Source organism: Odocoileus virginianus, chromosome 9, assembly GCF_023699985.2.
Source record: "Odocoileus virginianus isolate 20LAN1187 ecotype Illinois chromosome 9, Ovbor_1.2, whole genome shotgun sequence".
Lineage (NCBI taxonomy): Eukaryota > Metazoa > Chordata > Mammalia > Artiodactyla > Cervidae > Odocoileus > Odocoileus virginianus.
In genome coordinates, this window is record NC_069682.1 from 59,848,009 (window position 1) to 59,860,576 (window position 12,568).

General features: G+C 37.1%; 1 protein-coding gene across 2 annotated transcripts in view; it reads right to left on the bottom strand.

The window, feature by feature from the left end:
* Nucleotides 1-12,568, bottom strand: part of TRPC4AP (transient receptor potential cation channel subfamily C member 4 associated protein) — a 67,377-nt gene that overhangs the window by 18,829 nt on the left and 35,980 nt on the right. For both annotated transcript variants that reach the window (XM_020894011.2, XM_020894010.2), the window contains exon 8: nucleotides 6,035-6,220. In XM_020894011.2, the coding sequence (XP_020749670.1) occupies nucleotides 6,035-6,220 (186 nt within the window). The remainder of the gene's footprint in view (nucleotides 1-6,034; nucleotides 6,221-12,568) is intronic.

The window sequence follows — 12,568 nt, forward strand, 5'->3', positions numbered from 1 at the left end:
AGTGTAATACAGTTTCACAGAATGAATTAAGAAATGTTCTTTCCTCTTCTACTTTATGGAAGAGTCTGTGATGTACAGGCATTACTACTTCTTTAAATAGTTGGTAGAATTAACCAATGAAACCTTTTGAGCCAGGACTTGTTTTCGGAATAGTTTTTCCTCACTAATTCAATCTCTTGTTATAGGTCTGTTCAGATTTCCTATTTCTTCTTGAGTCAATTGCAGGAGTTTGTGTCTTTCTTATAATTTTTCCATTTCAGCTGGGATATCTAATTTATTAGCATACAGTTGCTTATAATATTCTCTTATAGTCCTTTTATCTTTGTAAGGTTGGTTATAATATATCCTCTTTCATTCCTGATTTTAGTAATTTGAATCTTGTCTCTTTTTGCTTCATCAGTACAGCTAAAGATTTGTCAATTTTGCTGGTATTTTCAAAGAACCAACTCGTGGTTTTGTGGATTTTCTCTATTGTTTTTCTATTCTCTATTAATTTCCAGTTCAATCCTATTATTTCTTCCCATCTGTCTGCTTTGGGAATGTGGTTTGCTCTTCTTTGTTCAATGACTTAAAGCAGAAAGTTAGGTTATTTTTTTGAGATCTTATTAAATGTAGGCATTTACAGCTATAAATTTCTAAGCATGCTTCAGTTGAAATTCTGTAAATTTTGGTATGTTGTATCATCATTTTCATTTCATCTCATTCATCTCAAAGTATCTTCTAGTTTTCTTCATGATTTTATCTTTGAACCATTAATTATTTAGAAGTGGACTGCTTAACTCCCACACATTTGTGAATTTCCCAAATTTCTTTCTACTATTAATTTCTAATATCACTCCATTGTGACTGAAGTATATACTCCATACAATTTTAATCCTTTTTTAAGTTTCCTAAATTTTTTTTAGGGCTTAGTGCATATATATATATTTAGTCTAGCTGGCTTACTGTGTTGCTCAAGTCTTCTATTTCCTTGTTGGTCTTCTATATAGTTATCCATTATTGAAACTGGGTTATTAAAGTTTCCAACTACTATGTTAAACTATTTCCTCTTAGAATCTGTTAGTTTTTGCTTCATTTACTTATTTTTGGCTCTGTTGTTAGATACACACATGATTATAACTGCTAAATCTCGATAGATTTACTATAAAATCTACTTATAAATCTCTGATAACATTTTTTTGTTTTTAAAGTCTCTCTTAACAGTACAGCCATTACAGTTTTTTATTGTTATCTTCTGCATGATACACTTCTAACATTTCTTTCAACCTGTTTCTTTGAATAGAAAGTATGTATCCTGTAGGATGCATATAATGGATCATTTTTAAAAACCCAACATGGCAATATGTTTTTTGAATGAATTGTTTAATCTATTCACATTTACTGTTATTACTGACAAAGTTGAATGTACTTCTGCCTTTTACTTTTTGTCTTGTTAAAGCTCACTTGTATTCCCCTAGGTCTTCTTTAACACTTTTTGTATTACCTAAATATTTTCTAGTGTAACAATGCAATTCCTTTAACTATATTTCTAAAGTTACTATGTCAGCAGATACTACAGGGCTTGCTTGCCATACACATCTTAACTGGACAGGCTCTTTTTTAGATTTAAACTAACTCCAAGGCTCTTATAGGTCCCTCTTCTCCCTTTTTGTGCTATTATTATTATGCATACTACATCTACATATGCTGAAAACCAAACAATACAATGTATTATACAATACATTGTTACACAACATTGTGTAATTATTTCATAAAATTGTATGTCCATTAAAGAAGCTACGAAAAGAAAGGAGAATAAATATTTATAATTTTCTAAAATGACCCTCTTTATTTACCATTTTGATTTTCTTCAGATGCCTGTCAATTCCTGAGTTACTATCTTGTAACAATTTCCTTACTCCAACATAACTTTGGTCCCACCCACTTTCTTTGATCTGTTATTGTCAAATGTATTACTTTTCTGTTTGTTATAGGTGCAACAATATAATTATAAACACAGTTTTACACAACTGCTTTTGAAATTAGTTAAGGAAAAATATGCACTTATATTGTCTTTTATAATTATATATAATTACCTTGACTGATGCTGCATTTTTTTGGTGTGTGAATCTGAATTATTGGCTGAGGTCACTTGCTTTCAGCTAATATTTCTCATAAGGGAGATCTGCTAGCAGCAAATTCCCTAAGTTCTTCTTTATCTAGCTGTTTATTTCACCTTCATTAAAAGAAAATTTTTTTAATTGAAGCATAGTTTATTTACATTGTTGTGCCAATCTCTGCTATATAGCAAAGTGACTCAGTTATACATGTATAGACATTCTTCTTTAAAATATTCTTTTCCATTATGGTTTATCACAGGATATTGAATATAGTTCCATGTGCTATATAGTAGGAACTTCTTGTTTATTCATCCTGTATATAATAGTTTACATCTGTTAATCCCAAATTCCCAGTCCTTCCTCCCCCAAACCTTGACAACCACAAGTCTGTTCTCTGTATGAGTCTGTTTCTGTTTTGTAGATAGGTTCATTTGTGCCATATTTTAGATTTCACATATTAAGTGATATCATATGGTATTTGCCTTTCACTTTCTGCCTTACTGCACTTAGTATGATAATCTCTAGTTGCATCCATGTTGCTGCAAATGACATTATTTGCTCCTTTTTATGACTGAGTAGTATTCCATTATATGTACATACCACATCTTCTTTATCCATTAATATGCTGATGGACATTTGGGTTATTTCCATGTTTTTGTCTATTGTGAATAGGGGCACATGTATCTTTTTGAATTATAGTTTCATCTGGTTATACGCCTGGAATAGGATTGCTAGACCATATGGTAATTCTCAGTTTCCTGAGGAACCTCCACCGTGTTTTCAACAGTGGCTGCGCCAACTTACATTCCTACCAACAGTGTAGGGGAGTTCCCTTTCCTTCACAACCTCTAAAGCATTTGTTATTCATAGAATTTTTAATGATTGCCATTCTGACCAGTATGAGGTGGGACCTCACTGAACTTCTGATTTGCATTTCCTTAATAATTAGTGAGGTTGAGCATCTTTCCATGGGCCTACTGGCTATCTGTCATGTCTTCTTCGGAGAAATGTCTATTAAAGTCTTCTGCCCATTGTTTGATTGGGTTTTGTTGTTGTCGTTAAGTTGTATGAGCTGTTTGTATATTTTGTAGATAAGCCCTTGTTTGTTGCATCATTTGCAAGTATTTCCTCCCATTCCATAGGTTGTCTTTTCATTGTTGTTGTTGTTTATGGTTTCCTTTGCTAAGCGAAAGCTTGTAAGTACAATTAGGTCTCTTTTGTTTTTATATTTATTGTCTTGAGGGATTCACCTTCATTTCTGAAAGAAGATTTTACTGGATATAATTCTTGGCTGAGTTTTTTTTCGCAGCACTTTGAGTATGTCATTTCACTCCCTTCTGGCTACTATCATTTCTGCTGATTTTACTGAGATAATCTTGGGCATGATGAGTCATTTCTTTCTTGCTATTTTCAAGATTTTCTCTGTCTTACAGCATTTTTATTATGATGCACCTGGGTGTAATTCTTTTGAGTTTATTTACCTGTAGTCTTTGAACTTCTTGGATGTGTACATTAATAAAATTTGGGGAGTTTTCAGCTATTACTTTTTTGAATATTTTTTTCTGTTCCTTTCTCTCCGTGAACTTTTCATTCCAGTTACTGTATTTTTTATCTCTGGAACTTCCTTTTGACTTTTTATAGCTTTTATTTGGTTACTAATATTCTCTATTTGATGACTCATTGAGCTTCTTTAAGCATAGTTACCTTTAGCTCTTTGACCATAATTATGATGTCTCTGTTAATTCTAACATCTGAGCTCTTTCACGGGCAATTTCTTTTGCCTGCTTTCTCCTATGTACTGGTCATATTTTCCTATTTCTTTGAATGTCTCAATTTTTGTTAAACACTGGACATTTTAGGTAAATATTATAGCAACTCTGGAGGCTGATTACCCTTCCTCCTTTCAGGGCATGTTATTATTTTCTTGTTTGTTCAGTGACCTGCCTAGCTACTTGTGGTAAAGTCTATTTCTCTGAGGACTGATTTGTTGTTTTCTTGTTTAGTGACCTGTCTAGCCACTTGTGGTCAAGTCTACTTCTCTGAGGACTGATAATCCCCTCTGCCAGCCTTGGGCATGTGTCCCTGGATGACAGTGTTTTAGCAAGGCTCTCTTTGTCTGGATCTTTCCCTTATCTCTCTGTTAAACTTTCTGCCTCATCTGATGTGAAACTCAGCTGTCAGGCTCCACTAATTGCTAGCTGACCACTCTACTGTTTTTGACAAAGCCTTGAGGCATAAATTGCTCCAGAGTCTGATTCAATTAAATTCAGGCAGAGGTAGTTTTTGAGACTGAAGTTTCTTGTGACCTCAGCTTTAAGCTCTTCTCAGCCACCTCTTTCCCTGGTTCTCTGGGGAACTAGCTGGAATATGGTTTGACTTTTAATTCGCAATTAAAAATAAGTCCTTTTATTTTCTTAAAAAATTTACATTGTTTCTGAGAATGACCTTGAGCTCAAACTTCCCAACATTCTGTTTTTACCTATTACCTCTCCACCTAGCAAAATCTCAGTGCTACTACTCTGAGCAGGATTGAGGGCCTCCACTGTCTTCTCAGCTTGCCTCTCTCTCTATGTGGTGGAACCTCTGTTTCACAAGTGAACTGGGTCAAGGTGATAAGGGCCACAGAATTCTTGGCCTACTGGGCTAAGCTTCTGAGCTGTAAGTACGGTATAGAGGTGGAAGGAAGGAAGGAGCCCCTGGCATTATGCTAAGTAAAATAAGTCAGAGAAAGACAAATACTGTATAATACCAATTATATGTAGAATCTAAAAAAAAGCTGAACTCAGAGAAACAGAGTGGTGGTTACTAGTGGTTAGGAGTCGGGAAAATGAGAAATTATTGGTTAAAAAACACAAAGTTCCAGTTATAAGATTAATAAGTTCTGGGTGTCCAATAGAGAAGATGGTGATAATACCATTATTATACACCTGAATGTTGCTAATACAGTAGATCTTAAATATTCTCACCAGAAAAAAAGAAACGTTAATTATCTGATGGGATAGAGGTGTCAGCTAAGGTTACAGGGGTAATCATTTTACAATACATAAATGTATGAAAGCAACACACTGTACAATGGGAAGGGAAAGGAAGGGAGAAGGAAAGGAGCCCCTGCCCTCTTGGCTATATTCATCAAGAATTCAGTTTCTTCCACTTGGAGCTAGAAGGAATGACAGCCTGTCCCTCCCAGTGAGATTCTGTATCCTTATCTGGGAGCTGAGGGAGCCCTGTCTTTCTGGCCACACCTGCCCAGAGTAGAACTTGCATCAAGCAAAAATTCCAGCGTCACAAGCTCTCAAGGTTCCCACTGAATTTTAGTAGATTCTTCTGGAAGAAATGTTCCCCTTCTTGCTGTATGCACTGAGAACAACTTCCACAGACTTTACATGGATGTCTGTTGCTGCTGCTGTTGTGTATCCCAGGAATGAAACTCCTCCCTTCACTTTTATCTGCATGATTCCAGTGGGAATTCCTGTGTTTGTACAATCTGACCCGAGAGTCAAATGCTTTGGGTTGAGCACCTCATCCAAAACAGAGCAGGTCACTGAGAAGCTGAAGCTGAGACTAGGAGTCCACACATTTCCAGGCAGCATACCCACCAGAACGGAGAATGGAGAAGACTAAAGAAATGTGTAGAAAGAAGCAGGGACAGAGAAAGAACCTCTGGACTGCAAAGAATGTTCTGGTAACAGTTTTCCAGTTGGTCCCTTGGGTTCTGTAATAAAGGTCCTATCCCTGAAATCAGGTCTGCTTTGAGGGAGCTCCAAGAATTTCTGTCATTTGCTATTAAAATCTGAACAATCATGATTCAGGACCACCCTGAGGGAGATTCTTTTTTTGAGTCAATTTCAACTTATTCTGCTTGGAAAAGAGGTCAAGAATGGCTCTAGGAACCCACAGGAACACTCCCCACGTCTCAGGAGACCTGCCCTGGGTACCTTGATTGTGCTCAGATTCTTCATTAGCCACTCGCATCAGGGCATCTAGCACCAAAGCATTGTCCAGCCATGTGTACCACTCTTCCAGCTCCTGCAGGAAGCTGGCTGTGCCCGTTGACTCTGACACCTTTCGAGTTGCCAGCTTGCAAAGCCGCTCAACAAAGCCAGGGATGCTGAGGAGGGCCGCTGCCGAGGAAAAACAAGAGAGGAAACGTGACCACAGAGACCAGTGCTACAGCTCTCAACAGACAACCAGATCCTCACCTGCATGAGAGGAATGATCTTTATTTTTAAGTGAAAATTGTTTTTTTTCTTTTATTTTTTAATTGGAATATAATTACTTTACAATGTTGTGTTAGCTTCTGCCATACAACCTGAATCAGCTCTATGTATACATACATCCCCTCCCTCTTGAGCCTCCCTCCCACTCCCTGCATCCCACCCAGAAGAATGACTCTTAAGCTGACAGCAGTTAGAACTTCCTTTTAAAATGAAATGCCCACCCAAGATAAAATATATTAACAAAGGTAGAGAAATAAGAGCCATTTTAGCAGGTGCAGGGATTCAGGCTCTCTCATATCAATTGGTGGGAATATAAATTGGAATAACCTTTAGGTCTTATATCTCTGTGTCTTTGAACTAGAGGTCCATTTCTGTGAATTCACCATGAAGAAATAATTAACTACATATAGATAGATAGATAGGTATCTGTACAGAGAGGTTCACTGGTGTTTCTATAATAGCGAAAGTCACAGATGTTCATTAATAGCATACTGACTAAATACAATACATCCATGCAGTGGAACACAATACACAGATACTAAAAACAATGACACTTATGTCTTTATACACAACTCTAAAGAGGTGTTTAATTTATTTCTTAAAGAAGTAAATTATTAAACAGTATTGGCTTAAGCCCATTTTCTTTAAATTTTAAAGTTTTCTTCTTCTTTAAAATATGCACTACACACACACACACACACACACACACACACACGAAGAATGGAAGGATATATACCAAAGTATTTATTGTGGCTGTTCCTGAGTAGGAGAGGATACAAATACTTCTTTTAAAATTACTTAACTATCTGATTTTCCTGTAACATACACACCAGGAAGAAAAAATGATGGTCCTTCTTTTTTTTTTTTTTTTCCATTTATTTTTATTAGTTGGAGGCTAATTACTTTACATCATTACAGTAGTCCTTCTATTTTTTTTTAAGGTAAAGAAAGAAACTTAATCACCCAACTCCTATTTCCACCAGTTCCATTTTACTCACAATGATAAGTAAGACAGAAATTCTGGTCAGCGTAAACAACGTAATAAACTTTGAAGGCAGGGAATTCAGGTTCAAATCTTGGCTCCAAAATTTAACCCTCTTTAAAATAAAGCTAATGTCTGTGCCTACTTGCTTGTGGATGTACTAACTCTTGGAAGGACAGAAAAGAGTGGTTGCCAAAGGCAAAGAGAATATGGCCATTGGGAACAGTGTGAGGGGAAGTTTTCAGTGAACACCTTTCTGAAATTTGTAAATTTTCTGAACCATGAAAATGTAACATCTAATCAAAAATTAACAAATAGATATTTCAAAATATCAAGATATTAATATTACTTTGGGAGAGTATAATATGGTATTAAGAGTTATGTTTCAAGAATCACCATCTTATAGAAACACTGAAATGTATGCAGGTGAAATCTTATAACGTGTGGGATCTGCTTCAAAATACCCAAAGTGAGGAAGGGAGCAGTAAAGGAGGGTAGCGACAAGGACAGGCCATCAACTGATAACTGCTGAAAGTAGGTAATACGTAAACAGGGATCGTCATACCGTTACACACAGGTCTCTACTTTCATATGTGTCAAAATTCCCGTAACAAAAAATTTTTAAATAAATCCTAAAAGAATACAACTTTAAAGAAAATTCTTTAAAAACAGAATCAATAAAATCAAAGTAACTAGTTAGGAGGATTATAAGACATCATATGAATTTAGTCCCAGCAAAAATTGGTGAATCATCTTAGCCCCCTTTCCATCCTCTACAAATTAGTGACTGACTATAAAATAATGTATGACCTCCTTAACAAAGATGAAATAAAACTACATTTAAAGTAACTTTTCCTCATGGAGGTGGTGGCCGCACAAACTGCAAATGTACTATAAGTCACTGAATTAAGTGGTTAGTTTTTTAATGTGACTTTCACCTCAAGTAACAAAAATACACTGGGACAAATTTTTTGGTTTTGTTTTCACATTTGTTTTTTTGAGATATCATTTCTTACTTATCAAGTTTGACAAATATCAAGAAGTTTAAAATAGCCCTATACTGGGAAGGGTATACAGGGTAGGAAGATGAACTAGCAATTTCTATGGAAGGTAAATCTGCTAACATCTATCAACATTTAAATGGCAAATATCCAGTACATTAAACTCTATATAAAACGCTGTTATTCCTAGGAACAAAGATGAGAGAAACCAAATTTCCATCAACAGGGGACCAGTTAAATAAATTATGGTATGGCCATACACTGGCTATCCACTTGTAAAAAGGAATCAGGTAATTCTACATGTACTGGAATGGGATGCTTTGCAAGATAAAGTTATCTGAAAAGAGTCAGAGGCAGAATGGTGCTTATTTTACATCATCATCAGTACAAACAGGAAGGAGCCAGTCTTCTTTCATTTCCTCCTCTACCCCCGTGACTGGGTAAGCACAGATTATCTCTGGAGGGACAGATGAGAAACTGGTAATATGTCACCACTGGGAGGAGAACAAACTTTCTGCTGTATACCTGCTATTCCTCTTGTAGTTTGTGAATAAAAACAAAACAAAAACAAAACTGTAGATTTCCTCCCCCCACAAAAAATAAAAAAGGAAGAGTCTGAATTCTAAAATCTTCTAATCTTGAAAATTTTCAAAAACACTGGATTTTTTAGTCACACCTTCTTTCTCTAGGTAAACAGTTCCAGTTTTCCTAACTTCCTCGGAGGGCAGTTCCTAAGACCTAGTCTATACACCCTGAACACTAAACACAGCTATTCAGATGTGACCTGCCCAGTATTTAGGATTCGGAGACTGATTCCCACCCCACAGGGTCCTGAACTTTTGCTAGTCACTTATCTTTGATGAATGTTATGGATTCTCTGATGATGAAAGTTGATCCAAGTTATGGATTCTCTTCTCAGAAAAAACTCACTGGCCTAATTTTACTCGCCAACTTATGCACAATCTCAGGGGACTGGCACCCCAGCACTGTACAATCTTTTCACTTCTCATAGCTTTACCAGTAGCTACCACACACACTGTTGGCTAATGTTAAACCAGTTGAAAATTAAAACATCCACAACTTCCAATAATTTCTGCAAAAACAGACCTCGTCTCTCCTATTTGTTAAAACATCAGTATTTCCCAAATATTTCTGTAAATTTTTCTGCTGCAGTTGAGGCCCTGCTTTCCAGATCTCTGAGAGGATTCTGAATTCCATTCTAGTGTGTATGCTGTGTAAATTACCGCCTCTCATCTTGGTGTCACCTATAAATTGATAATTGCCAGGCTTGTGGCTTTATTTACATCTCTGACTAAAATTTGAAAGACTTTTTTTTCCTCACAGATGGATCCATTTGTTCACATCTAAATCAACAGAAGAGATAATTGGTAGTTTCTGAGCAGCCTATAAAATGCTCTAACATTTTTATTAACTGAGGGGCAGGAAGATAGCATAATCATCATTTTGCTGGTCAAGAAAACTGTTTCACAGACACAGTTTATTAGAAACAAAACAAAAACTTTTTGGCAACATCCTACACACTTTAGCCTTCCATACTATAGTGGAATGAATTGCATCCCCCACCCCCCAAATTCGTGTGTTGAAGCCCTAACGCTGTATCTGGAGACAGTCTTTAGGGAGGTAATTAAATGAGGTCATGAACTGAGGTCCTAATCTGACAGGAATGGTATCCTTATTTAAGAGGATGAGACACCAGAGCTCTCTGTGCATGTGCAGAGAGAAGGTCACGCTGAGGACACAGTGAGGTGGCCATCTGCAAGTCAGAAGAGAGGCCTCACCAAAACCACTGCTGATGGCACCTGCATCTTGGACCTATGGCCTCCAAAACTGTGAGAAACTCATTTCTGTTGTTCAAGCCCCTCAGTCTGTGCTATCCTGTTATGGTAGTCAAAGCAGACTATTATGTATACCTCTATTTCCTTAAGAAACTAAAAACAGAGCTACCAGTCGGATCCTGCAATACCACTCCTGGGCATATATCTGGTGGTTTAGTCACTAAGTCTTGTTCAACTCTTGCTACTGCACAGACTGCAACCTGCCAGGCTCCTCTGTCCATGGGATTCTCCAGGCAAGAACACTGGAAAGGGTTGCCATTTTCTTCTCCAGGGTATCTTCCCAACCCAGGATTCAAACCCGGGTCTCCTGCCCTACAGGCAGATTCTTAACCAACTGAACTACAAGGGAAGCCCTGCATATACCTGGAGAATACCGTCATTCAAAAAGATACATATACCACAACATTCATTGCAGCACTATTTATAATAGCCAGAACATGGAAGCAACCCAGATGTCCATTGATGGATGAATGGATAAAGATGTGGTACATATACACAATGGAGTATTACTCAGCCATAGAAAATGAAATAATGCCACTTGCAGCAACACGGAAGGACCTACAGATTGTCATAGAGTGAAGTAAGCCAGAGAAAGATAAATGTCATATAATACCCCTTATATGTGGAATCTAAAGGGGAAAAAAAAGGTACAAATAAACTTACTTACAAAACAGAACTAGAGTTATATATGGAGAAAACAAACTTACAGTTACTAAGGGGGAAGGGGGGAGGGATAAACTGGAAGACTGCAATTGATATACACACACTGCTATACATAAAATAGGTAACTAGTGAGAAACTTCTGTATAGCACAGGGAACGCTATTCAGTATTCTGTGATGACCTATATGGGAAAGAATTTCTTAAAAAAGTGGATGTATGTATATGTATAACTGATTCACTTTGCTGTAAGCAGAAACTAAACACATTGTATATCAACTATACTTCAGTAAAAAAAAAAAAAAAGAGACTGCTGAAATGACCAAGGATTTAAGAATACTACATAAACTTAGTTGATAAAACAACAGCAGTGTTTGAGAAGATTGATTCCAATTCTGAAGTAAGTTCTACTATGAGTAAAATGCTAACAAACAGCATTGCCTGCTACAGAGAAATCATTCATGAAAGAGTCAATCCATGTGGCAAACTGCTGTCTTATCTTAAGAAACTGCCACAGCTACCCAAGCTTCAGCAACCACCACCCTGATCAGTTAGCAGCCCTCAACACTGAGGCAAAGAGATTATAACTCTCTGAAGGCTCAGATGATGGCTAGCACTTTAAGCAATATTTTTAAGTATGTACTTTTTTTTACATATAGTGCTATTATTACACACTTAATAGACTAAGTATAGTGTAAACATAACCTTTATATGCACTGGGAAACTGAAAAGTTTGTGTGACTCTATTGTAGTATTTGTTTTATCACAGTGCTGCAGATACTGGAACCGAACTTTCAATCTCTCTAATGTATGACTGTAAATATCTTTCTCTCCGTGTGTGTGTGTGTGTGTGTGTGTGTGTGTGTGTGTGTGTGTGTACATACAGTCCCCATGGACTCACCAGGCTCCTCTGTCCATGGGGATTCCCCAGGCAAGAATGCTGGAGTGGGCTGCCGTGCCCTACTCCAGGGGGATCTTCCCCTGACACATACACACACACATATATATATACACACACGCAGCATATAGCATCAGTCAGGATCAGTTCAGTTGCTCAGTCATATCCGACTCTTTGTGACCCCATGGACTGTAGCATGCCAGGCTTCCCTGTTCATCATCAACTCCCAAAGCTTGCTCAAACTCATGTCCATCGAGTCAGTGATGCCATCCAACCATCTCATCTTCTGTCGTCCCCTTCTCTTCCTGCCTTCAGTCTTTCCCAGCATCAGGGTCTTTTCCAATGAGTCAGTTCTTTGCATCAGGTGGCTGAAGTATTGGAGTTTCAGCTTTAGCATCAGTCCTTCCAATGAATATTCAGGACTGATTTCCTTTAGGATGGACTGGTTTGATCTCTTTGCAGTCCAAGAGACTCTCAAGAGTCTTCACCAACACCACAGTTCAAAAGCATCATTTCTTCGGTGCTCAGCTTTCTTTATAATCCAACTCTCACACGCATACATGACTACTTGAAAAAAAATAGCTTTGACTAGACAGAACTTTGTCAGCAAAGTAATGACCAAAGATTTTTTGCATATAGCATAAAGATTCAGAAAAGGTGTAGCAGAACAAAAGATATATGTACTTTTAATTTTGATAAATAATGTTGCTTCACTTTTTTGAAATTCTGGATCTATTAAAAAATCTGATGCCTATGGACTTGGTCTCCCAAAATAATGAACAGATACACACAAATTTTACATACTGTAAGTGGACCAAAGGAGCCCTCACATGGGAGTCAAATCTCTAGAAATACT